This window comes from Capra hircus, chromosome 23 (genome assembly GCF_001704415.2).
Source record: "Capra hircus breed San Clemente chromosome 23, ASM170441v1, whole genome shotgun sequence".
In the NCBI taxonomy this organism is placed as follows: domain Eukaryota; kingdom Metazoa; phylum Chordata; class Mammalia; order Artiodactyla; family Bovidae; genus Capra; species Capra hircus.
Window position 1 is genome coordinate 4,312,415 of NC_030830.1, and position 26,584 is coordinate 4,338,998.

The 26,584-nt window shown below is 41.9% G+C and overlaps 1 protein-coding gene across 1 annotated transcript in view; it reads right to left on the reverse strand.

The window, feature by feature from the left end:
* Nucleotides 1-26,584, reverse strand: part of LOC102189642 — a 247,782-nt gene that overhangs the window by 194,465 nt on the left and 26,733 nt on the right. The window contains 3 exon segments of the mRNA XM_018038501.1: nt 10,564-10,730; nt 11,756-11,842; nt 12,733-12,819. Coding sequence (XP_017893990.1) covers nt 10,564-10,730; nt 11,756-11,842; nt 12,733-12,819 — 341 coding nt within the window.

Below are 26,584 nucleotides of genomic sequence, written 5' to 3' on the forward strand. Positions count from 1 at the left end.
TGCTGCAGTCCAGGAGGTCACAAAAAGTCAGACATGACTTAGCGACTGAACAACCAACAGTGAAAGGGCAATGAAAAAATAATCATGTAAAAAATTAATATTTTTTCTTTCAAGAAACTATAAAATGAGTTGCTTTTATGAGCGAGGCTAGTTTTCAAGAAAATGTGATTTGTCATCTTGGAACTGAGAAGCTGGCTTCAGGAAAAAAAAATATATATATATATATATATATATTACAGGATTTATCCTTTTAATGCTCATCTATATGGGAACTGCAAGGTAGAGTACAATATCTTTCTTCAGACTATTGCTTCAAAATCAACTGAAGACAGACAGATGATATTTAATTGACTAAACATTTATAGATGTAGACAAGGATAAACAAGCAATGTGTGCTTGGCCATGTCTGACTGTTTTCCACCCCATGGACTATATCTCTCTAGGCTCCTCTGTCCATGGAATTTTCCAGACAAGAATACTGGAGCAGTTTGCCACTTCCTTGTCCAGGGGATCTTCCTGGCCCAGGGACAGAACCCCCATCTCTTATGTCTTCTGTACTGGAAGCAAGATTCTTTACCAGGAGCACCACCTGGGAAGCCCATGGACATGTATGAAAGAGAGAGTGAAAGTCGTTCAGTCGTGTCCAACTCTTTGTGATCCCAAGGACTTAGACCATGGAATTCTCCAGGCCAGAATACTGGAGTAGGTAGCCTTTCCCTTTTCCAGGGGATCTTTCCAACCCAGGGATTCAGCCGAGGTCTCCCACATTGCAGACGGATTCTTTACCAGCTGAGCCACAAGGGAAGCCCAAGAATACTGGAGCGGGTAGCCTATCCCTTCTCCAGTGGATCTTCCCGACCCAGGAATCGAACTGGGTCTCCTGCATCATAGGCAGATTCTTTACCAACCGAGCTATGTGGGAAGCCCATGAACATGTATCAGTTCAGTTCAGTTCAGTCGCATCTGGCTCTTTGTGACCCCATGAATCGGACCACGCCAGGCCTCACTGTCCATCACCAACTCCCAGAGATTACTCAAACTCATGTCCATCCAGTCAGTGATGCCATCCAGCCATCTCATCCTCTGTCGTCCCTTTCTCCTCCTGCCCCCAATCCCTCCGAGCATCAGAGTCTTTTCCAATGAGTCAACTCCACGCATCATGTGGCCAAAGTACTGGAGTTTCAGCTTTAGCATCAGTCCTTCCAATGAACACCCAGGACTGATCTTTAGAATGGACTGGTTGGATCTCCTTGCAGTCCAAGTGACTCTCGAGAGTCTTCTCCAACACCACAGTTCAAAAGCATCAATTCTTCGGTGCTCAGCTTTCTTCACAGTCCAATTCTCACATCCATACATGACCACTGGAAAAACCATAGCCTTGACTAGATGGACCTTTGTTGGCAAAGTAATGTCTCTGCTTTTCAATATGCTATCTAGGTTGGTCATAACTTTTCTTCTAAGGAGTAAGTGTCTTTTAATTTCATAGCTGCAGTCACCACCTGCAGTGATTTTGGAGCCCAAAAAATAAAGTCAGACACTGTTTCCACTGGTTCCCCATCTATTTCCCATGAAGTGATGAGACCAGATGCCATGATCTTAGTATTCTGAATGTTGAGCTTTAAGCCAACTTTTTCACTCTCCTCTTTCACTTTCACCAAGAGGCTTTTTAGTTCCTCTTCACTTTCTGCCATAAGGGTGGTGTCATCTGCATATCTGAGGTTATTGATATTTCTCCTGGCAATCTTGATTCCAGCTTGTGTTTCTTCCAGTCCAGCGTTTCTCATGGTGTACTCTGCATAGACGTCAAATAAGCAGGGTGACAAGATACATCCTTGACGTACTCCTTTTCCTATTTGGACCAGTCTATTGTTCCATGTCCAGTTCTAACTATTGCTTCCTGGCTTGCATACAGGTTTCTCAAGAGGCAGGTCAGGTGGTCTGGTATGCCCATCCCTTTCAGAATTTTCCACAGTTTATTGTGACTCACACAGTCAAAGGCTTTGGCATAGTCAATAAAGCAGAAATAGATATTTTTCTGGAACTCTCTTGCTTTTTCCATGATCCAGCAGATGTTGGCAATTTGATCTCTAGTTCCTCTGCCTTTTCTAAAACCAGCTTGAACATCTGGAAGTTCATGGTTCATGTATTGCTGAAGCTTGGCTTGGAGAATTTTGAGAATTACTAGCATGTGAGATGAGTGCAATTGTGCAGTAGTTTGAGCATTCTTTGGCATTGCCTTTCTTTGGGATTGGAATGAAAACTGACCTTTTCCAGTCTTGTAGCCACTGCTGAGTTTTCCAAATTTGCTGGCTTATTGAGTGCAGCACTTTCACAGCATCATCTTTCAGGATTTGAAATAGTTCAACTGGAGTTCCATCACCTCCACTAGCTTTGTTCATAGTGATGCTTCCTAAGGCCCACATGAGTTCACATTCCAGGATGTCTGGCTCTAGGTGAGTGATCACACCATCATGAGTATCTAGGTCATGAAGATCTTTTTTGTACAGTTCTTCTGTGTATTCTTGCCACCTCTTCTTAATATCGTCTGCTTCTGTTAGGTCCATACCATTTCTGTCCTTTATTGAGCCCATCTTTGCATGAAGTGTTCCGTTGGTATCTCTAATTTTCATGAAGAGATCTCTGGTCTTTCCCATTCTGTTGTTTTCCTCTATTTCTTTGCATTGATTGCTCAGGAAGCCTTTCTTATCTCTCCTTGCTGTTCTTTGGAACTCTGCATTCAGATGCTTATAGCTTTCCTTTTCTCCTTTGCTTTTCGCTTCTCTTCTTTTCACAGCTATTTGTAAGGCCTCCCCAGACAGCCATTTTGCTTTTTTGCATTTCTTTTCCATGGGGATGGTCTTGATCCCTGTCTCCTGTACAATGTCACAAACCTCCATCCGTAGTTCATCAGGCACTCTGTCTATCAGATCTGGTCCTTTAAATCTACTTCTCACTTCCACTGTATAATCATAAGGGATTTGATTTAGGTCATTCCTGAATGGTCTAGTGGTTTTCCCTGTTTTCTTCAATTTGAGCCTGTATTTGGCAATAAGGAGTTCATGATCTGAGCCACAGTCAGCTCCTGGTCTTGTTTTTGTGGACTGTATAGAGTTTCTCCATCTTTGGCTGCAAAGAATATAATCAATCTGATTTCGGTGTTGACCATCTGGTGATGTCCATCTATAGAGTCTTCTCTTGTGTTGTTGGAAGAGGGTGTTTGCTATGACCAGTGTGTTCTCTTGGCAAAACTCTATTAGCCTTTTCCCTGCTTCATTCCATACTCCAAGGCCAAATTTCCCTGTTACTCCAGGTGTTTCTTGACTTCCCACTTTTGCATTCCAGTCCCCCATAATGAAGAGGACATCTTTTTTGTGTGTTAGTTCTAAAAGGTCTTGTAGGTCTTCACAGAACTGTTCAACTTCAGCTTCTTCAGCATTACTGATTGGGGCATGGGCTTGGATTACTGTGATATTGAATGGTTTGCCTTGGAAACGAACAGAGATCATTCTGTCATTTTTGAGATTGCATCCAAGTACTGCATTTCAGACTCTTTTGTTGGCCAGGATGGCTACTCCATTTCTTCTAAGGGATTCCTGCCCACAGTAGTAGATATAATGGTTATCTGAGTTAAATTCACCCATTCCAGTCCATTTTAGTTCCCTGATTCCTAGAATGTTGACGTTCACCCTTGTCATCTCCTGTTTGACCACTTCCAATTTGCCTTGATTCATGGACCTAACATTCCAGGTTCCTATGCAATATTGCTCTTTACAGCATCGAACCTTTTTCTATCACCAGTCACATCCACAACTGGGTATTGTTTTTGCTTTGGCTCCATCCCTTCAGGGGATGGAGTTATTTCTCCACTGATCTCCAGTAGCATATTGAGCACTTACCAACCTGGGGAGTTCCTCTTTCAGTATCCTATCATTTTGCCTTTTCATACTGTTCATGGGGTTCTCAAGGCAAGAATACTGAAGTATTCTTGTCTAATTCAATGAAACTAAGCCATGCCGTGTAGGGCCACCCAAGATGGATGGGCCATGGTGGAGAGGTCTGACAGAATGTGGTCCACTGGAGAAGGGAATGGACATGTATAGATATACGTAAAAATTATTTTGATTTTTTTCTATTAGGAATTAACTTAAGCTGTTTCATAAGAAATACATTGTTTCTTTAAGTCGTTACTGAATTTGTTACAACACCGCTTCTGTACTTTGGCCGCAAGGCAGGTGGGAGTCTAGCTCCCCAGCCGCAACCTCTGCATTGGAAAGTGAACTCCCAACCACGGGACGTCCAGGGAAGTCCCCATACTCTTTCTTCATGTAGAAGAAATGCAAGCCAAAGAAATCTTAAGAAAATGGCTCACTTTCACTATTAAATGATCTAAATAGGAAGCTGCGGAGAGGTCTTCATCACTAAATGGAAGAAACCACTCAAAATGAAAACTAAATAAAAAGCGTGTCCTCTAGAGCAGTGCTGTTTCCAGGCAATACATTCAGCTTCTCGGCAATTTCACAGAAGCAACTGGCTTCCGCTGAGCCCTATTTGTCTTTGCTCTAATTAGATCTGGTTCACAGATCGTGTCCCTGACTTTGTCATCAAATCATTGAATGACCTGGATAGTTTCTTGCAAATGCCTCAGTTTCTCTGCTTACAAATGGAGGGTAGTAATCCTTGACAGCTTCATACTTCACTGATGTATTTCACAGATTAATGAGTCGTGAAAACTTTGAGGTGCTCTGATCAAAGGCACCATATAACTACAAAGAATTATTATTGACCGTCTCTCCTTGATATTTGCCACTAATGAGCATTGTGGTCAGCAAATGTATTAGAGAAAAAAAATACATGGGAAGTGAAAGTTAAAGAAGGCTATTTCTCGCCATATTGACATATAACTTTTGTTACTATATATTGGTGTTATGCAGACATATTGAAAATGAGACCTCCTGCAGTCTAACTTCCTATCTGAGAGGCTTTTGTAAATATACCCAACATACTGGCTCTAAAGGCTTGCGTATCCTGGTATTTTCCTTGGATTTCTGCAAATTCTACCTAGAACTCACATTTCTATGAACTTGGTAGATGGGACACAGCATCAAAACGTGCCTACTAAGATCTTTTTCTCATATAACTTTTTTTTCCTTTCATTTTAATGAATCTTTAGCAGTTTCACTGATATGTAAATTAACACTGATATGTCACTCTCTCTCTCTCTCTCTCTCTCACACACACACACACACACACACACACACACACACACTTCACCTTTCTATTCTTTGGAAATGAGGTAATCTAAATTTCCACTAGAAAATTACAATTACGTGAATATAAATTTATTTTCTGTTCCTTTTCAAACTGTTTTCCCTGGTATCACTTTATATCCTAAGAGATTGATTAAATACCCCCAAGTGAACCGTCTAAACAGAAAAAAAAAAAAAAAAAAAAAGGTACCTATTCCGCACATGTTTCAAGAGATTTTATCCTTTCAAATTTGATAAATGGCCCAGAATTTTTATGGTGCAAATGAGTGAAGGAAATCTCTAAATATTAGCCATAAAATAAGCAGTTTTATTTTAATTTGTTCCTCCTAAAAGTGCATGTCAAAATCTTCTTCCAGGAATATATTTTGAAGCACTTTGGGTCTCCAACAGACAAGAAGGAATACACCTTCTCAGAGCCTTGGCAGTCCACCCGTCTCTGAGCAGAGCTCTTTCTCAGCCCCAGGCTTCTTTCCCATCCAAAGCTCTATCCTAAAAGAAACAAAGCACTTAGCCATTAGAGGCACTTCAGCCGAAACAGTTCTGAAACAAGTACATTCTTCAGTACTCAAGGCAAATGAATTTTTCATGAGCTACGATCTATGTAGAAAAGTTTTCATGAAAATCTAGCATTTTTTAAGGGAGATCTCTTCGGACTAAATTGTGTTCGCTCAAACTTCACGTTTAAACTTTCCCCCCCAGTGGGATTGTAATCAAAAAAGCGACTTTGGGGAGATGATTAGATTTAGATGGGGTGGAGAGGGCAGGGGTCCCAAGATGGGATTAATGTCCTTGTAGAAAAGACATTGGAGACCTTACTTCCGTTCTCCTTTCCCAAGCATGTGTGGATACAGCTAACAACACACCGCAGTCAGGATCGCCCCCACAACTAACAACACACCGCAGTCAGGATCGCCCCCACCTCCATATAAACACTTTGCCTTCTTTTACGTATCAGTTCACCACTCCAATAGCAATAAGCAGTACGAGTAGGTCACAGTCTGGACAAATATATAAAATGAACAGCTGCCAGACACATGGACACATCTCCTTAACCACAGCTACATGCATTGTTCAAATTATTCAGCCCTATTTCACACGGAGGTTCAAGGTCCTGTAAATATCAAAGCCAAGGGTACGCCATGAGCTCTAATACAGGATCTGAAGCTTTTTCCCACAGACAAGGCTGCCTGGGGTGTTCAGGAAACTTCTGACACAGTGAGGGTAAGAACACAGTGAGCTGAGAAGGGGCCACAGAATGTGTTCTCTCACTCGTCCCCCTGCGATTTAATGAGCACCTACTTTGTGCTGGACTCTTGCTAGACGTTCATCTCATCTCGCTAACAGTGTACTAAAGCAGATCACACTGTCCCTGATGTACAGATGAGGAAACCGGGCTCCGAGAAGTCACCTCGCTCGTCTCTGATCCTGCACCTTTCAAGTGCCACAGCATCCTCCTCTTGCACAGAATTCTGACGCCAGCGCTCAGCCTCCCTCCACCGTAGCATCTGTCCGCGAGCTCCTCCATCGGTGCATGCCTTTTCATTTGCTCATTTATTGTCAGTCTAGGTCACGTTTCACACAGTTTAAGACGCATAGATTCAGAAAAGAAATAGGGAGAAGATCATAAATTTTGTTGTTAGAAGGGAATATGGTGACATCTGTGAAGCATGTAAATTCTCATGGATGTTTTTCATTGTTTCCTGACACTGACTCGCCGTAAACATGCAGCCCTGAGTTCTGCTCTCATTGATCTCCTAGAGCCTGGGCTGGAGCCTCCATACAGCCCAGCGGGTGAGCTTTCTGCTCCTTGGCTTATCTTTCACAGGATGAGGATATAAAAACGACCAGCTCCATATCCTAAAGGAATCCATGTGCTTCTTCTTTAAAGCATGATGGTAAGTTGAAATACATACCGCACATACAGAGAAAAATGGAAATGTTGAACTGTGAGTGTATCAGAAAATATATCTGAAAAATAATGGTTTTAAAAAAAAGGCTTATATTGCAAAAACAGAGTCGTGCATTTGTTTTCACCTCAGTGACTTCTGAGAGTCCTGTCTTGACAAAGATGCAAAGTATTGTCAAAACAGCCACAAATTTCTCAAGATCGATGCCCCATAGTGGGATTGCTGGGCCGTATAGTAGTTCTGCTTTTAATTTTTTAAGGAACCTCCATACTGTTCTCCAGAGCTTCCCTGGTGGCTCAGCGGTAAAGAATCCACTTGCAAAGAAGGAGGTGCAGGAGACCCGGGTTCAATCCCTGGGTCGGGAAGATCCCCTGGAGGAGGAAATCGCAACCCACTCCAGTATTCTTGTCTGGAGAATCCCACAGACAGAGGAGCCTGGAAGGCTGCTGTCCATAGCGTTGCACAGTCAGACACGACTGAAGTGACTTAGCACAGCAAATACTGTTCTCCATAGAGGTGATAGCAATTTACTATTCCAACCAATGGTGCAAGACAGTTCCCTCTCCTCCATGCACTCTGTTGTAGATTTTTTGATGATGGCCCTTCTGACCAATGTGAGGTGATACATTCACTGTAGTTTTAATTTGCATTTCTCTAATAATTAGTGATGTTGAGCATCTTTTCATGTGCCTCTTGACCTTCTCTCTATCTTGTTTGTGAAGTAAGTCAAAGAGAAAAATATGGCATATTACTGAGTATATGTGGAATCTAGAAAAATGGTACAGAAGAAACTATTTGCAAGGCAGGAATAGAGAGGAAGATAAAGTGAATGGACCCATGGGGGCAAGGGGGTGGGTTGGGATGAATCAGGAGATTGGATTGACATATGAACACCACCACGTGTATGAGAGATAGCCAGTGGGAAGCTGCTGTATAACAGGGAGTTCACAGAGCTCTGTGATGACCTAGAGGGTGTGATGAGGGGGGAGGGTTAAGAGGTAAGTCCAAGAGGGAGGGGACTTATGTATACTTAGGGTTGATTCACTTCCTTGTACAATAGAAACTAATACAACATTGTAAAGCAATTATAGTCCAAAAAAAAAAAAATCCACAAAGACACATGACCTGGCTCATGGGGTCCCCCACTCTCGCAGCCATATTTCTCGCCTGTTGCTGCCATAGCAAACTATCTCAAGTTCTGTGGCTTCAAACAGCAGAAATGTCAGCTTCACAGCTGTGATGCGAGAGGTCTGATCAAGGCGTTGTCGAGGCTGGCTCCTTTGTGAAGCTCTAGGGGACAATCCCGGAGAAGGCAATGGCACCTCACTCCAGTGTTCTTGCCTGGAGAATCCCAGAGACGGGGGAGCCTGGTGGGCTGGCATCTATGGGGTCGCACAGAGTCGGACACGACTGAAGCGACTTAGCAGCAGCAGCAGCAGCAGCGGGGGACAATCCACGCTGGGCCTCTCTCCTGCGTGACTGCCGCAGTCCTTGGTGCTTCTTTCCTGTAAATGCATCACTCCACTCTGCCTCTGTCTTCACGTCGCTTCCCTCCTGCGTGGGTCTCTGGTTCAGATCCTCAAATGTCTCTCTTCTTTCTCTTCTCAGAACACTAGTCATTGGATTTAGGGCTCAATTGTTTAAATTCATCTAAATTGATCATCTAAGTTGATCATTTAAATCATCTAAATTTATGTTTTCAAGTTGTGGTACTGGAGAAGACTCTTAAAAGTCCCTTGAACTGCAAGGAGATCCAATCAGTCCATCCTAAAGGAAATCAATCCTGAATATTCATTGGAAGGACTGATGCTGAAGCTCCAATACTTTGGCCACCTGACGCGAAGAGCTGACTCACTGGAAAAGACCCTGCTGCTGGGAAAGGTTGAAGGCAAAAGGAAAAGGGGCTGACAGAGAATGAGATGCTTAGAGAGCATCACCAACTCAATGCACATGAGTTTGAGCAAACTTTGGGAAGTAATGGAGAATAGAGGAGCCTGGCAGGCTGCAGTCCATGGTGTCACAGAGTCAGACAGTTCTTAGCGACTGAACAAAAACATGTAAATTCAGGATGATTTCATCTGGAGATCCTCAGTTTATTAATTATACTGCAGAGACCCTACTTCCAAACAAGGTCAACATCATAGCTACCAGGGATTAGGCAGTTCAGGAGAACATAGTTCAATCCACTGTAGGCATAGTGCCTGCTGTGATAGGAAAGACTGTACTTGCTAACTGCTTCCCAGGTAGCCCTGGTGGTAAAGAACCTCCCTGAAAATGCAGGAGACCTAAGAGATGTGAGTTTGACCCCTGGGTCAGGAAGATCCCCTGGAGGAGGGCATGGAAACCCACTCCAGTATTCTTGCCTGGAGAATCCCATGGACAGAGGATCCTGATGGGCTACAGTCCATAGGGTCACAAAGACCCGAGCAACTGAGCCCGCAGGCACATACTTGCTAATTAGGATCATTTACCGAGAAAACTCAGAATAGTTGCAACCTTAGTGTGCCTAGGATACTGATATCTAAGAAGCACAAATAAAGAAAATAAACTCTGTTATGGAATTTCCACACTCCAAATTAGAGAATACCTCCCCAAACTAAACTATTTCTCCTCTTTTGTAAAGTGGAAAATATTTCCACTTGTCACCTGTTATTTTGAAAGACATCATTGAGAAGAGGGGTTTTTTTTCTACTTTATGATGTACTTTTGTTCCATTTTAGCCTGAATCTACTTGCCTTTCACAAAAACTACACACACACACCCCTAGACTTTGGGGATTCTTTCATATTTATTGGAGATGGATAAGGTGACTACACAGAAGAAAGACTTTTCCTCTCCTTCATGAACCTGAACATATGCTACTACACTACTCAAAAATAGAAACTGCAGGTGCGGGAAACAGAAAGGATATTTCTGAAATCAACACGATCCACAGGGTAAAGACTGTGTGGCACTTGTCACAACACTGCACGAGTTAAGTCCCTTAACGGTGACTTCATAAATAAGAAATTATTCACATATTTATATGGTGCTTATGCAAATAAACCCAAGTAGTTCTTCATTTTATCCAAGTCAGTTTATGCTGGTTTCAGGTTTTCTTACAGATACTTCATCACATGCTAGAAATGATCTCTCTAACATGAAATTTTAAAAAGTGAAGTGAAACTAAATTGTGCAAGGGCTTGGATTGATATTGATAGGATAGTGTAAGCTCTGTGTGATAAAATGTATTATGAAAGACAGAGGGAAACTCAGAAAGTCGTGGAGCAAGTCAGGAAGCGGTGCATTGGTAACTAACACCAGGAGACAACGTGCAGGACGGATATTTCAACTCGTCACTTCAAAAAGTGAGTTATTCCACATTTCTTGATTTAGATTTCAGTGCTGACCTGTTCCAGCGAAGAACTTTCTGGCAGAATTACATTTTCCTGAGTGTTTCTTTCAATCTCCTCACTGTCGGCAGAGATGGCTTCACTGTCCTTTTTGCAGTGTTCAAGACTCTTTCTGGAACGCGCCGGGTCTGCAGAACTCAGAGTCCCCTCCACGGTGCTCTCATCTGTTTACCACAAGAAGATCCCATGAGCTCCACTTGCTCTTTGTCCCTGTAATGGCTTCCCCCAGTGGCTCAGCAGTGAAATAATCTGCCTGCAGTGCAGGAGCTGCAGGAGACTTCGGTTTGAACCCTGGGTCAGGAAGATCCCCTGGAGGAGAGCATGGCACCCCACTCCAGCATTCTTGCCTGGAGAATCCCCATGGACAGAGGAGCCTGGCGGGCTGCAGTCCATGGGATTGCAAAGAGTCGGACATGACTGAGTGACTAACACACACATGGGTGCTAAAAGAGCATATTTATGATAACTTTCAGATCAGCTAATTTATAGATATGTAAGTGTGATTACAAAAAAAATTATTAATCATCGAGGCTATTTAGTTATTTTATAGGTCATAGACTCAAAATTCTATTGACTATGCTGCCTTTGTCTAAAAAAAACCTTGCAAATCAATGATAATTGGAACAATGATTTTAAAATACACTTTGCAGGGCATTTATAATATAACTTCTGCAATAAAAGGGATCTCATATTCAATAGATTATGACATCTATTACACAAGAATCAGAATAGGCCATTATGGTTTGTCAAATCATGTAGTAGAATTTATAAGCATTATATCAAAGTGAGCAACTGGTTTACATTAGCTACTCCCAAGATGCTAAGATATTTTTGTTCTACATGCATATAAGAAACAGTAAACTTAGGTGGTCTTAGATTCTTTTATATATGCTCTTGTGGTATAATAGCGAATTCAAGAACTATTTTATTCTTTTACAAGCATAAAGAAACAAGGTCATGTCATTACTAAAAATAATAGTAGTATAAAAACATGGTTCTTAGAAGAGGATTAAAGGGTCATTATGTGGATGTCCTACCACTGGATAGAACCGAACATAAACATTACGCCAAGCTGAATGACCACCTTAGTCACTGAATTAGAACATACCTCAAACGTGTGCCCCTTCCCCTAGAAGGCAGGTACAATGTCTGGAGTCCATGGTGAAAAATGACCTTTGGGGCTGCAAACGGCTCTGAGTACTATTTGTCACTGTCATGAGCTCAATAACCTCATGAAACAACTTCACCAACTGATCATATAGAATTCTTTTATCAACTTGCGGCATGGTTGAGTGTGCTCAGACATGTCCAACTCTTTGGGACCCCGTGGACTAGTAGCCCACCAGGCTCCTCTGTGTACAGGATTTTCCAGGCAAGAATACTTGAGTGGGTTGCCATTTTCCTCCTCCTGGAATCTTCCAGACCCAGGGATCAAACCCACATCTCCTGTGTCTCCTGCACTGGCAGACCGATTCTTTACCACTGCGCCGCCTGAGAAGACCCTTATCAACTTGTATGGATGCTAAAAGAACATATTTAAGATAAATTTCTCTTCAGCCAATTCATAGAAACGCGAATGTAATTACAAAGAAATTACTAATCGTCATGGCTAAAACGCTTCGTAAACTACCGAATATGCAGGGCGGTGGGCACATAATGAGCAATTCTAAATTGTTATTTTACAACCACAGCGAGAATCAGGGTGCAAGAGGAAGAAATCATCTTACCCTACACCTTTGTAGTTCAAAACTTAAATGGTGGCCCCATGGCTTCCGCAAAAGAAAGCCACTAGTCCCTGGGTATGGAAATCTCACATGCTAGATGAAGTTTATTGAGGAATGCTCCCTTGAAATGTGAAGGGCTGAGTCAGCACTTGTAAAGTGATAATGCTCCTCATATACACGACACGGGCCCTGGAAAGGCAGCAAACTGCGTGCAGCAGCGTCACCTGAAAGCCAGTTCCCACTTCCTCTAGGTTACCAGCTTGCTGTCCTTGATCAGAAATTACCTTCGCTGCCCATCACGTCGTTAGTGTTTAAAACTTCCCATTTAAATTGTAAGCTGCAAAAATCTAAATGGAACTGCATGTGTGATCTTTGTCACCTCATTTTCATGAATGGGGAAGAATATTCTGACACAAAAATTACATACTTAATTCTAGCTCACCCTCTTGGCTGACCTCCATCCCACACTGCCTTGGGTTTATTTCCTCATCCATCAGTGGGTCAAAGTAATTTCTGCTGTATTCATTTCCTGTGGAAAGTACATGAAGTAAGGGTCAGTGATTATTAGAAGCACACGAACCAAAATGTTAATTTTGAAATCGACACCAGTACAGAAGGGCCATTTTAGCTACTTGATAAGCTTAATTTTTTTTTTACAAGTCTTCCAGGCTTTCCTTTTTTTGTAATTATCATCTGGCAAAAGGTCAGAAAAGGTAATTCAAGAAACAAGTTCATGCTATCTGTCTGTTGCTAAAAAGTTAATGAGAAAATTTTCAAATGCAGACTTTAGAAGAATAATTTGAAAACGTAATCAAAATTATTTTTAGGACTCAAGAAATGAAACCGCTGGATTATCATGGTGTTCAGAGTTCGCTGATGCCTCTGTTTACCCACTTTTATATATAGTTCACGACTTAAATCATGTCATTGGATCCGGAATTTCATAGGCAACTTAGTATCGTCTTAATTGAGAGAAACTATAGCAAAATTTTCCCATTGCTAGTTGCATAAAAAGAAAGGAGAAAGAGAGAGGAAGAATGCAGGGATGAGGGAAGGAAGAAAGGGAAAGAGGGAGAGAGCAGGGACCAACGTGAAGAAGAAACAGGAGGGCCTGAGTAACAGGAAGGAAGCTACAAATGCTGCAGCCTGAAATTGTACTCAAGACACATCCACGATCTCAACAGCACACACCAAAAATTCTCACTTCACGTTTCCCACTTAACTTTTGTCCTTAGGTGGAAAACGGAACTGCAGCCAGAAACACAAATTTGTAATACAGTAAAAAGTCTGCTATTAATTTCCGGAATCTACTTTCACACTTTCTGCAGACTGAAATGGGTATCATCCTGTTGCTAGTAATTTACATTCACCAAAAGGTAACCTACTCGGATGATAACTTGTGTCAAACACTGCAAAATAAAGCTTTGTCAACTGAAAGCAAAAAAAAAAATTAAAAGTATTGCTCACAGGAAAGGGTTAATACAGACCAAGTATACTGTGGAACTGCACAATCTATTTATTTTAGTATCAAAACTAATCCCAACAGCAGGTCCTTTTCCAAGACTAAATGGAATCCTGATATGAACCTAGGCTTAATTTATATTTCTGGACTGGCACATTTTGGCTGTCAGTCTCTGTTCTATCAGCGTAGTAACTACAAGAACTGAAAATCCGCTTTACCTTGAGGTCTCAATAAAGAAAAATAATAATAAATGGGTTTCATTTTTGTTACTTTATCTGTCAACAACCACTAGGCTGATATGAATCTTGGCAGTGTGTAATCAAAGTCTTATGTTCTGCAATAACACAGCTATTCTACCCAATTCACCGTAATTGTTGCATTTTCCCCCTTTACACAAAGCACTGTGATACTCTAAGCATACTCTTTCATATACTGGCAAAATAATTCACCGCTGTTAAAGTGAAAATGGTGCTGTATTCCTCACGATATTTGCCATGGCAGCAACAGGCAACTACGGGCACCCACACTCTGGAAACCCCCCCACCCCCAGTTCAATATAAAACTCCAATTTTCTGTCTATTGAAATGATTCATTAATAAATAGTGGTAAGTGGATCAAGTCCCTGGAGAATAAATAAAGCTAAATCATTCTTAAGTCAAAAATTTGGAGAAACTGAGTCTCTAGCTTCTCAAATGGGCTTCCCAGGTGGCCCCAGGGGTAAAGAACCCAGCTGCCAATGCAGGAGACATAAGTGATGCTGGTTCGATCCCTGCATTGGGAAGATCTGCTGGAGAAGGCCATGGCAACCCACTCCAGTATTCTTGCCTGGAGAATCCCATGGACAGAGGAGCCTGGCAAGCTACGGTCCATAGGGCCGGACACAATTAAAGTGACCTAGCACGCATACACGCAGGTTCTCAAACCATTTACAGCCCTGTTGTCTGTTGAGAAATGAGGATCTTGCCCAGCTGAGTATGAAGGAAGTCTGCATTCAATCCAATGTGGTTTAATAGCGTGTAAAGGACAGGGTTCTATCGGAGTATATGGCAGGAGCGTCCAACCCATAATGGAGAGATCAAAGATTTCCTGGAGAAAGTACTACTTGAAGTAATGGATAACCAACAGGGACCTACTGTATAGGACCTGGAACTCTGCTTAGCTTGTATGGAAGGGGAGTTTAAGGGAGAATGGACACGTATATATGCACGGTTGAGTCGCTTTGCCATCCACCTGAAACGAGCAAACCATTGTTCACTGGCTGTACTCCAGTAGGAAATGAAAAGTAAACAAAAATTACAAAACAAAAAATATATCATCATCTCCATCACCACCCAGGCAAAGGATGACTGCCCACCTCTTTTCAGTATCCCAGTCTAAATAAAAACATCGTCTGTTTAAAAAATAGTTGCAATTAGGAATTAGCCATATCGAAAACACAGGGGAAAGGAATTTGTTCTGGAAGGAGAAGCATATCAGAGGAAAAAAAGACACAAAAGCATAAAGACGTGAGAAGCACGTGTGGTGAGTGGATGCTCCCTGGTTATTCTCTGCCTCCCAAAGTTCCGACACAGAAAAGTAGGTAATAGAATCCAAACTTGCTCAGTCGTCCCAGAACTGGGTTCTTAACTGATGGTTTTGTTCAAATTATTAAGTTCTACAGTGTCACTTCATGCTGATAGAATGTTTCATATCCATTCAATTATTCAAAGTACATTTGTGTGTGTGTGTGTGTGTGTGTGTGTGTGTGTGTGTGTGTGTTCTTAGTCGCTCAGTCGTGTCCGACTCTTTGCAACCCCATGGACTGTAGCCCCCCAGGCTCTTCTGTCCATGGTGCTTCTCCAGGCAAGAATACTGGAGGGGGTTAGTATGTGCTTATTATGTGACTATATCAGTAAGACAAACATTCAAAAACCTCTCCCCTCACAGAGCTTACAGTCTGTGAGTGGAAGAATAAAAGCAAATGGATATGTATATTTTATAGTGTATTAGATGATAATACATGGAGGGGAAATAGAACCAGATAACGATGATTTGGTACCCCAAGAAGTGTTGGAGGCTGCCTCTTTTGCATATATCTTTGTTTCAAATGAAGACGGATGTCCAGGATTAAATCACTATGTTCTCAAGTATGAGATAATGAAGTGATAATGTAATATTTATAATTTATTATATATAGTTTAATACTATTTGGCCATTTTTTTGCTACAACATAAATCAGCTTATGAATCAAATAAGAACCTACTATTATTAAATATTAGTGGCTTCCCTCATAGCTCAGCAGTAAAGAATGTGTCTGCCAATATAAGAGACGTGGGAGAATCAGGTTTTATCCCTGGATCAGGAAGATCCCTGGAGAAGGAAACGGCAACCCACTCCAGTATTCTTGCCTGGCACAGAGGAGCCTGAAGGGCTACACTCCATGGGGGTCACAAAGAGTCAGATACAACTTATAGGCTAAGCAGCAGCAATTATTAAATATTAAAATAATTCTTCCTTGCATTGTTATTTCTTGCCCTGATAAGCCAATAACTGAAATAGAGTAGGCAGAGTTTAAGATGGTACAGCACACGGAACCTGCTAGAAATTTGGAAACAACAGGCTTATCACTAGTTCCTCTGCTTGTGCTTCATTGGATAATGTCAAGACTTTATAAAGTGAGATGGTTTCAGATATTACCAGAAGGTAGGTTGCTAAATAAGATAAATTCCTAAAAGTGCCCTAATCATTCAGAATACGCTTTTGGATATGTCTAAAATCATCTCACAGGAAAATTAACAGACCCACTGAGAAATTCAAAGTAGGGCATCTAGCAACATACAGATAACAATAGGCTGTAACATGGCTGATATTTAACTGTTTGTGACATTCATGCGAACAACCTACAGTTGCATAAATACACGTATCTATAGTTCTACACTGAAGCAATCGGGTGTGATACATAAAACTCGTAAGCTAGTAAACTAGCTTTGTTTACACTCTTGATACTCTTTCTTTGTTTCCAGCTTCCTAAATTAGCTATTCGATGTGTCTAATCAGCCTCAGTTAGGGCTCTTTTTGCTGAATTGAGGGAGGAAGACGCATGTGCCTGCCTTGCCCTTCCACACACGGCAGGTTCTCCTATCCTTTAACTCAGAGCAGCACAGAATGTAATCAGGGCTTTCACTTCAATTACACCCAATGTGAACTTTGGTCTGGGAATTCTCCAGCGTGCTCCCCTGCAGCTCCTTGGGGGCTCATAAGAGTGAAAATGGAATTGCCCACCAGAGGGAGATTTCTGTGAATCAAGGAAGCGCCTTGACTCAACAAGGCAACCACTTCCTTTTGAATCGGCCCCATTACCTCCAGGGGGAGAAGATGTGACTGCATCTATCCATTTCTCGAGAAGTTTATTGATTCCATGCTTGTCCTTTTCCTGTGACTCCACCTGCTTCAGCTCAGCTTTTTATCACCAGTCTTGATGCTTTCTACAATATACTGTAAGTTAAATAAACACAAGGCCTGCATGCAAACTAAATAACTAAACACAGTACATTCTGTGATTACAGCCGTGCACCAAAATTTTCCAAACTAGAATAGTTTCTTCAGCATTATACCTTTCAAAAGCATGAAGCCTAGAGCTTTATAATTAAATTTGATTCCCGTGAATTTTATAAATAAATTTAGGGAAGCTTTTATATTTTCCCCACTTTGAAAATCTAATACCAAGTTTTCAGATTTAAATGATCAAGGAGTTTATATATATGTATGAAACAGAAATATAGACGTCAGGAGGTTGTAAGGCAGATTAGTGGGAACTATATCAAACTCAAACATACCCTATCCTACTGAAAGTGAAAGTCTCTCAGTCATGTCCAACTCTTTGCAACCGGATCGACTGTGTGGCCTGCCAAGCTCCTCTGTCCATGGAGTTCTCCAGACCAGAACACTAGAGTGGGTAGCTGTTCCCTTCTCCAGGGGATCTTTCCAACCCGGGGATGGAACCCAGATTTCCCACATTGCAGGCCGATTCTTTACCATCTGAGCCACCAGGGAAGCCCAAGACTACTGGAGTGGGTAGCCTATCCTTCTCCAGTGGGTATTCCCCACCCAGGAATTGAACTGGAGTCTCCTGAAATCTAGGCAGATTCTTTACCACCTACTTTACTAAATTCACCCAAATACTATTTTTATAAGATTAATTTACAAACATTTTTTAAATTAATGGCAACTAAAGATACTTTTTAAGATTATAAAAATTATCTTAAATCAAAGTCTTCATTATGAAAAAAGTGAAAGTGTTCATCACTCAGTCATGTCTGACTCTATGTGACCCTATGGACCGTATCCCTCCAGGCTTCTCTGTCCATGGGATTCTCCAGGCAACAATACTGGAGTGGTTGCCATTCCCTTCTCCAGGGTGTCTTCCTGACCCAGGGATCAAAACTGTGTCTTCTGTGTATCCTGAATTGCAGTCAGACTCTACCCTCTGAGCCACCAGAGATAGGATAAAAATTGTTATCTTAAATCAGTCTTCATTATGCTAAGTATCAAAACAAAACTACAACAAAACCCAAACCAAAAAAAAACGAATGAAGGAAACTCAAACTATGACTTGAATGTCCAGTATCAATATTTGTGCTTAGTTGCTCAGTTGTGTCTGACTCTTTGCGACCCCATGGACTGTAGCCTGCCAGGTTCCTCGGTCCATGGGGATTCTCCAGACAAGAATACTGGAGTGGGTTGCCATGTCCTACTCCAGGGGATCTTCCCAACCCAGGAATAGAACCCAGGTTTCCCACATTATTATTTAATAGTCTCTTAGAAACCTTAGTCAAAGTAATTAGAACAAAAATAAGGCAGGATGTGAGCTAAAATTATTAAAAATAATTATTAATATATTTTGTGTAAATAGTGTTTGAAGCCAATGTTTCCATACCATGAATGCATGAGAGATTTGACTGAAAAGCTTTCACGACAAGGACAATAATTTTCAAAGTATTTGAACAATACCTTGAAAAAACACTACAAATCATTAATTTTTTAAAATGCCAACAATAGACACTTAGGAGATATAATGAGTAATTAGGAAACCGACACCCATAATAAAGCTCCAAATAACTCTCAAATTAGTTTTTCTTAAATTTTCTTAGGAATCCCTAAGTGGTCATCACGAGTATTCATCTTAACCAGAAACTCGAACTGAAAGCCATGAGTTTTTAACCATGGAGTGAAAAAAGGCAAATTGATACCATTTTCTTCTTCTCGTTTATAGAAAGGCTAACCTGTGAAGGTGGATCTGCTGCTCACACGGTTCTCAAAAGCCGCTGCCCTGTTGGACAAATTATCTTTTTCTACTGCTTATTCTTACTTCTTTTCCAAATCTTGTGGGTATTTGAGATATCAGTGATTTGAAAATCTAAATAGGGTAATAGTTGAAGTTTGCTAACAAGTACTAATTAATTGAGCCATATTCTTCTTCCCCTAAGGCCCTCCCTCGTGGTAAATTACCAGGCATTTTCACTTTCAAACCACTGGAGTGCTGCAGAGTACATAATTGCTGCAGGGCTCAACCGACAGGACCCCAAGGCATTCATGCACCTTGTGCTCCTCCGGACCTCGAATCCTCAGAGTTAAAGCGGGTCCCCAGGCACCTCACTTCTAAACAGGAAGATCTTTCCATTACTTAAGTAATAATGACAATTCAAAGGTTAAGTATAAATATATTGTTTCTTATGCATATTTAAAACTCCTACAAAACTAATATCAAAGTAACAATTTTTTTTTTCTAGTTGAAGCCTGGCAACATTAACTTGTTGCTGTTGTTTAGTCAGTAAGTTGTGTCCAACTCTTGCGACCCTAGGGACTGCAGCCCACCAGGCTTCTCTGTCCACGGAATTTTCCAAGCAAGAATACTGGAGTGGGTTGCCGTTTCCTTCTCCAAGGGATCTTCCCAACCCAGGGATCTTCCCAACCCAGGGTCGAACCCATGTTTACTGCTTGGTGGCAGATTCTTTACCATTGAGCCACCAAGGAAGCCCTTATCCTACATATCCATAAATTAATGTACACAGTTTAGAATATTACCTTTCAAGTTAGGAAGGACCTGATATTAGACGTTAATCGCCCCCTAATGTTTCTGTTGGGAAAGATTGAAGATAGGAGGAGAAGAGCACGACAGAGGATGAGATGGTTGGATAGCATCACTGACTCGATGGGCATGATTTGAACAAGCTGCAGAAGTTGGTGATGGACAGGGAAGCCTGGTGTGCTGCAGTCCACAGGGCTGCAAAGAGTGGGACACGACTGAGCAACTGAACTGAACTGAGTGTTTCTGATTGTTCCTTCATTCATTTAATAATTATCTGTTCCCCCTGCATCTATGATGACTCATATACTGTACTGAAGGGTTCATTCAGTAGTAATATTTTTCATCTCACTGTGGTATACTTCAATATGAAAGCAATCAATGTAACGGATTATTAGATTTAAACCATCTTGAAATCGATGTAAAAATCTTGTATGAGAAACTACTGCTTGTTTGAGAGTGCCAGGTTAATCCAGATGACTCAACTAAAATCTCAAGAGTTGCCCTCAATGTGACTTTGCTTATGTAACACATTTCATGACATAGAGAACATTCATGTCCGTTGAGTTCACCTTTGCATCTCTGTTATTTAGCTTAGCACTTGGCAAATAGATACTTGATCAATATGCTTTTCAGTAAGTGAGGAAGAGGAAATGGAAAAATACGTAAAGTATTTTGGTATATATATGTATATATATATGCCCCCCCCCATGGCTCAGTGGTAAAGAATCTGCCTGCCAGTGTGAGACACAGGTTCAATCACTGGGTGGGGAAGATCCCCTGAAGGAGGGCATGACAACCCACTCTAGTATTCTTGCCTGGAGAATCCCATGAACAGAGGAGCCTGGCGGGCTCTAGTCCCTAGCACTGCAAAGAGTTGTACCCAAGTGAAGCGATATATACACACAGAAACACACACACACACACACACATATATATGTATATACACACACATATACATATATATGTATATACACACACATATGCAGGAAAAATAGTATGTAAATTTATACCCCACTAATCACACATATACCACTCCAATGTTTTAACTGTACTAATGTTGTGGCCAATAGATATAATCAGGAAATAATCCAAGACTGAGGAACCGTAGGGACGCTTATCTGATGGGAGTCTGGTTGACTTGTCTTGCTGTCCTGCATCCATTTCCTCTCTCTAATAGCATCACAATTTCCTAGTTCCCAGTGAGTATAGCCTTGCTGGTTCAGTAACTCCAGATTCCTGTCTCCAACGACAGAAGCCAGGAAGGGCTGGCAGAACCTACTTCCCCGACCTGCAACAAAGCCAGGGGCTTGGCGAGTGACCTGAGCTTGATCCATCAAATGCGCTCCCCGAGGACCTTGGGTGAGTGAAGCAAGGATGAAAAGGACACTTGAAGTGACCTCAGTGAAAATTAGAGATGGAAAGGAACAAACTTCCCAAGTGCAGTTAAATCACTCACCATCATTTGAACGGTTTTACTATGCATTTCTATAATTCCTTCTTATTTCTTCTTACTTAAAAAAGTCTTTCCCTGGCTCCTTCTCATATTTATGGCAGGTTTCATTTTATTGTCCTTTAGAATTCAGTCATTCACTGCTTCTTAGTGACACCATGGTATAGATTTAGATTATTAAGTATGCCTTTCGACCTACCCAACCTTCAAGCCCTTGTTATGTTTAGAACCTAAGCCAACTCCTCTGTCTTCTGAAATTCTACACAGCAGTGGGTTCTCTGCCACTCTCCCTTCTCAAGGGCTGTCATTCTGAATTTTGCTTCCTCATCAGGTTAACCATCACCAGGCCAGGCCATGGCTGGCAGTGAGTGAAGTGGATGAGCTGAAATCAGAGAAGTGGCTTGCACACACAAAGCGTGTGGTTTCCAGGTGAGACAGAGCATAGGACATGTGGTCAAAAATGATCAGATGTGTGTTATTCCTCCAGAAATTTATGAAAGAAGTGTCTGAATGTTTTCTCCAAGCATCCACTTACAAATTAAAGGCGGTAAGAATGGGAGGAAGGTCATGAACAGAGCCGGGAAGACTCCCTTCAGAAACGGGGAGCAGAGGCAGCTGCAGGCAGGATGAGGGTTTTGGTCCTCTTTTTCTCCTTCACACCTTGTAAAACGGCTGATGCCAACACACGGCATCATCTCCTCAGCTCACTGCCCTTCTCCCTCGAGACCCTTTAGATGAATAAGCTCCTAAAGATGCTTCAGCATCGGAGTGTTCAGGGGAAATTGGAGGGTACCCTCCAAGTGATCGTCGAATCAGACCACTCAGTACTCTCCATTTTGCTTGTTCTTAAAGATCAGTGTCTATTTACTTAAATCACCTTTCTCCTATATTCCCAGGTGGCACAGTTGATAAAGAATCCGCCTGCCAATACAGGAGACACAAGAGAGATGGATCCCTGGGTCAGGAAGATCCCCTGGAGGAGGAAACGCAACCCACTCCAGTATTCTTGCCTGAAAAATCCCATGGACACAGGAGCCTGGTGGGCTACAGTCCATGGGGTCACAAAGACTTAGACATGACTGAACACACACATGCAGCTCAGTCTCTCACAAGTTTGAAGTCTTTTTTTTTTTTTTTTTTTGCCACACTGTATGGCATGTGGGATCTTTGTTCCCCAACTAGGGATCAGACCCATGTGCCCCCAGCAGTGGGAGTACAGTCTTAACACTGGACTGCCAAAGAAGTCCCTGAATTCTTTTTGATCCAAAGTTTATGGATAGAAAATCTCTCTATTAGACATTTCCTTCATAATTTAAATCATTATCCTTCTAACTATTCTACATTTCTATGAGATAATTTGGATAAGTAAAGTAGTATTGGTATGCTGCCATTATTTACTATTGCTTTTGTTTTTTAAAAAGAGCAAAACATGGAAATGTATCAGTATCTGATATTATAGGATGAGAATTTGTGCTCGTTGTAATAATCCTGTGGGGAAAACACATAGCTACTATTTTACTTAAGTCATCACATTGGCAAATGATATAAATGTTCTTTTATATTGTATTAACAAGAAACATTCTGTGCTATGATACCTAGCGGTTTCTAAATTCAAGTATTTCAAATAGTCTTCCTTGTTCACAGACCATAAAGCTGCACATCTCATTTTCAATTGAATTTTTTTGGAGGCTCTTTCAAAGGCAGGTGAGCAGGGTGGATTTGGGTAGAGATGCATCAGATCAATTTTCTCACGTCGATTATGCTCCAGAATGGAGGTGGTGTGACCCTGACCTACGTCCATGTCTGGCTGGTTTTGTCAGGATAATAAATCATTCCTGGCTTTTCTATCTGAAGCTCCTTCTACTCTCATCTCATTTTAAGTTACAAAATGCTCTCCCTCTCCATTTACTAATTTCTGGTTCATAGGAGAACTTAATCTATCTCCAGGAATACTCTTTATATCCAAACTTTTATTTACATCAGAGAAATGATATTAGAAATGACAAGAACAGCTGAGACAGTGTTGGAAGTATTGTATTGTTGGTCAATATTGGTTATGTAGTGTTTTGGAGGCTGGGGAGTTCAGATTCTCTAAGATTTCCTCAAATTCTCCCACACGAACTTGAGCGGCTGGACTTAGAGCTCTAACTGGGTTTCATTGCTTTGCTCATTATCACAGCTACCAGCCACATATGCTGATCACACACCTGAAATGAGGCCGGGCCACATTAAGACTTGCTATCAGTACAGATACATACACAGATTTCAAAGACTTCATACCCCAAAATGGTAAAATATAGCTTTAAGTTTTACACGGTTTATAATATTTTTATAAACAATATTTGTATGTATATATTATTTGAAATAATATTTGCAGGTACTGGTTGAAATAAAATGTATTGTTAAAGTCTATTCACTTGTTTTTTTTTAATTACATTAGTGAATGCTGTTAGAAAATGTAAAATGGTATCCGTGACTCACAATATATTTCTACTGCAGATCACTTGCCCGTAGTTACTTTCACGCCTATGTCACCCTTGCCACAGACCTCAACTTACCCTCTCTCACCAACCCCTGATCTTCCGCAACTGTAATTATTCTCCATGACTCATTTTATTGAGCTCCCAACAGCCAAGTCATCACGTGGTACTCTACCTCAAAATATCCAGGCTCCTGAGCCCACAGAGGATGAGAATTCCCCTTGGTGAAATCGGAACACCTCTGCTGAATAGAAGTTTATAAAGAAAGCCTCCATCGGGTGCTGGGCACACATTTTTCTCAAGACCCAGCTGTGCAACATCCTCGCTCCATATGTGTGTGTGCATGCGTGCTCACTCATGTCCAACTCATTGCAACCCCGTGAACTGTAATCCACCAGGCTCCTCTGTCCATGGGATTTTCCAAGCAAGCATCCTGGAGTGGGTTGCCAGTTCCTACTCCAGAAGATCTTCTTGACCCAGGGATCAAATGTGCATCTCCTGCTTTGGCAGGCAGATTCTTTACCACTGAGCCATTTGGGAATCCCTTCTAGCTCCGAAAGACTAATTTCCGATCAAGGGAACCAGAAATCTAAAAAAATGCCTTTAGGGGACTTCCCTCGTGGGCTGGATGAAGCACAAGCTGGAATCAAGATTGCCAGGAGAAATATCAATAGCTTTCAGATATGCAGAAGACACCACCCTTAGGGAAGAAAGTGAAGAACTAAAGAGCCTCTTGATGAAAGTGAAAGAGGAGAGTGAAAAAGTTGGCTTAAAGCTCAAACATTCAGAAAACGAAGATCATGGCATCTGGTCCCATCACTTCATGGGAAATAAATGGGGGAACAGTGGAAACAGTGTCAGACTTTATTTTTTTAGGCTCCAAAATCACTGCAGATGGTGACTGAAGCCATGAAATTAAAAGACGCTTACTCCTTGGAAGGAAAGTTATAACCAACCTAGACAGCTTATTAAAAAGCAGAGACATTACTTTTCCAACAAAAGTCTGTCTAGTCAAGGCTATAGTTTTTCCAGTAGTCATGTATGGATGTGAGAGTTGGACTATAAAGAAAGCTGAGCACCAAAGAATTGATGCTTTTGAACTGTGGTGTTGGAGAAGATGCTTGAAAGTCCCTTGGACTGCAAGGAAATCCAAGCAGTCCATCCAAAAGGAGATCAGTCCTGAGTGTTCATTGGAAGGACTGATGTTGAAGCTGAAACTCCAATACTTTGGCCACCTGATGTGAAGAGCTGACTCATTGGAAAAGACCCTGAGGCTGGTTAAAGATTGAGGGCGGGAGGAGAAGGGGATGACGGAGGATGAGATGGTTGGATGGCATCACATGGACATGAGTCTGGGTAAACTCTGGGAGTTGGTGATGGACAGGGAGGCCTGGCATGCTGCGGTCCATGGGGTTGCAAAGAGTCGGACACAACTGAACGACTGAACTAAACTGAACTAAACTGGTGGTCCAGTGGGTAACAAGCTGCCTTCCAATGCAAGAGATGCAGCTTCAATCCCTGGGTGGGCAACTAAGCTCACAGGCCACAACTTCCAAGCCCTCATGCCACAACTAGAAAGCCTGCGTGCCCGCCGCAACAAAAGATACTGCACCTAAGACCCAATGCAGCCAAATAAGTAAATAAATATTTTTTAAATATTAAATTTAAAATGCCTCTGGTCTGTAGAAGTTTATCTTCAGAGTCTGTAGATGAATAAGATGCCAGATGAAGCTTCCCTTCTCATTCCTGACTGTTGACCATCCTTGCCCACATTTTCTCTGCCAGACTAGGAGGCTGCTGATCTTGACTGTCAGACCCAGCTCTAGAGTCTCTCTTCTGAATATGTTAGCGACGCGTCTAGACTAACCCGGATAGGGCCTCCCTCTAAGCCATGACATCTCCAATAAAGAAGAGAGAGGCTCTGTAAGAGTCGGCGAGGCAAGTGAGCCACAGTCAAACAGGGTTCGGTTTAGATCGCTCACTCTACCGTGTATCCTCTGTCTTACTTTAGTTACGACTTTGATTTTCTCATTTACCAAAAGAGGACAATCATAAAACACACCTGGTGTAGATTCTGCTAGTGGGCTCCCACACACATTCGCTCCTTCTGCGTGTTCGTGCTAAGTCGCTTCAGTCGTGCCCGACTCTTTGCCATCCACGGACTGTAGCCCACCAGGCTCCTCTGTCCATGGGATTCTCTGGGTAAGGATACTGGAGTGGGTCGCCATGCTCTCCTCCAGGGGATCTTCCCAGCCCAGGGATCGAACCCATGTCTCCTGTGACTCCCGCATTGCAGGCGGATTCTTTATCTCTGAGCCACCAGAGAAGCTCTCTCTCCTTCTAGAACCGCCCCCCCCCCACCACCTCCCCAATTTCAGCTTGAAATGTGACTCTGGGATAAGAACTTTCCCAGCCTCTCATGCTGCTGGGCATGGCCAGGTGACCCATTTCATCAGAAGGGACAGACACAGATATGTTACAGGTAATGACTTGTATGCGGCCTCCTCCCCTCCCTGTGCTTGGAGCCTGGAGCTGGTATCTAGTCATCTTGGACCACAAGGCTAAGAATAGCAGCTCAGGGACTCACAGAAAGGTACAGGAGTATACCTCAGTATCTATTATTGTGGTCTTTATAGCATTAGCTGAATATCCTAATACACCACTCTAAGGAAAGGCAAAATTAAAGGAGATAATGCACAGAAAATACTTTGTGTAGTGGCTAATAGAGAATATGTACTCAAGAATGGTAATTGTTGTTATGATCACTGATAGCCCTGTATCCTGCCACTTTGCACAGACTTGCAAGAAAACACACACGCACACAAACACACACGC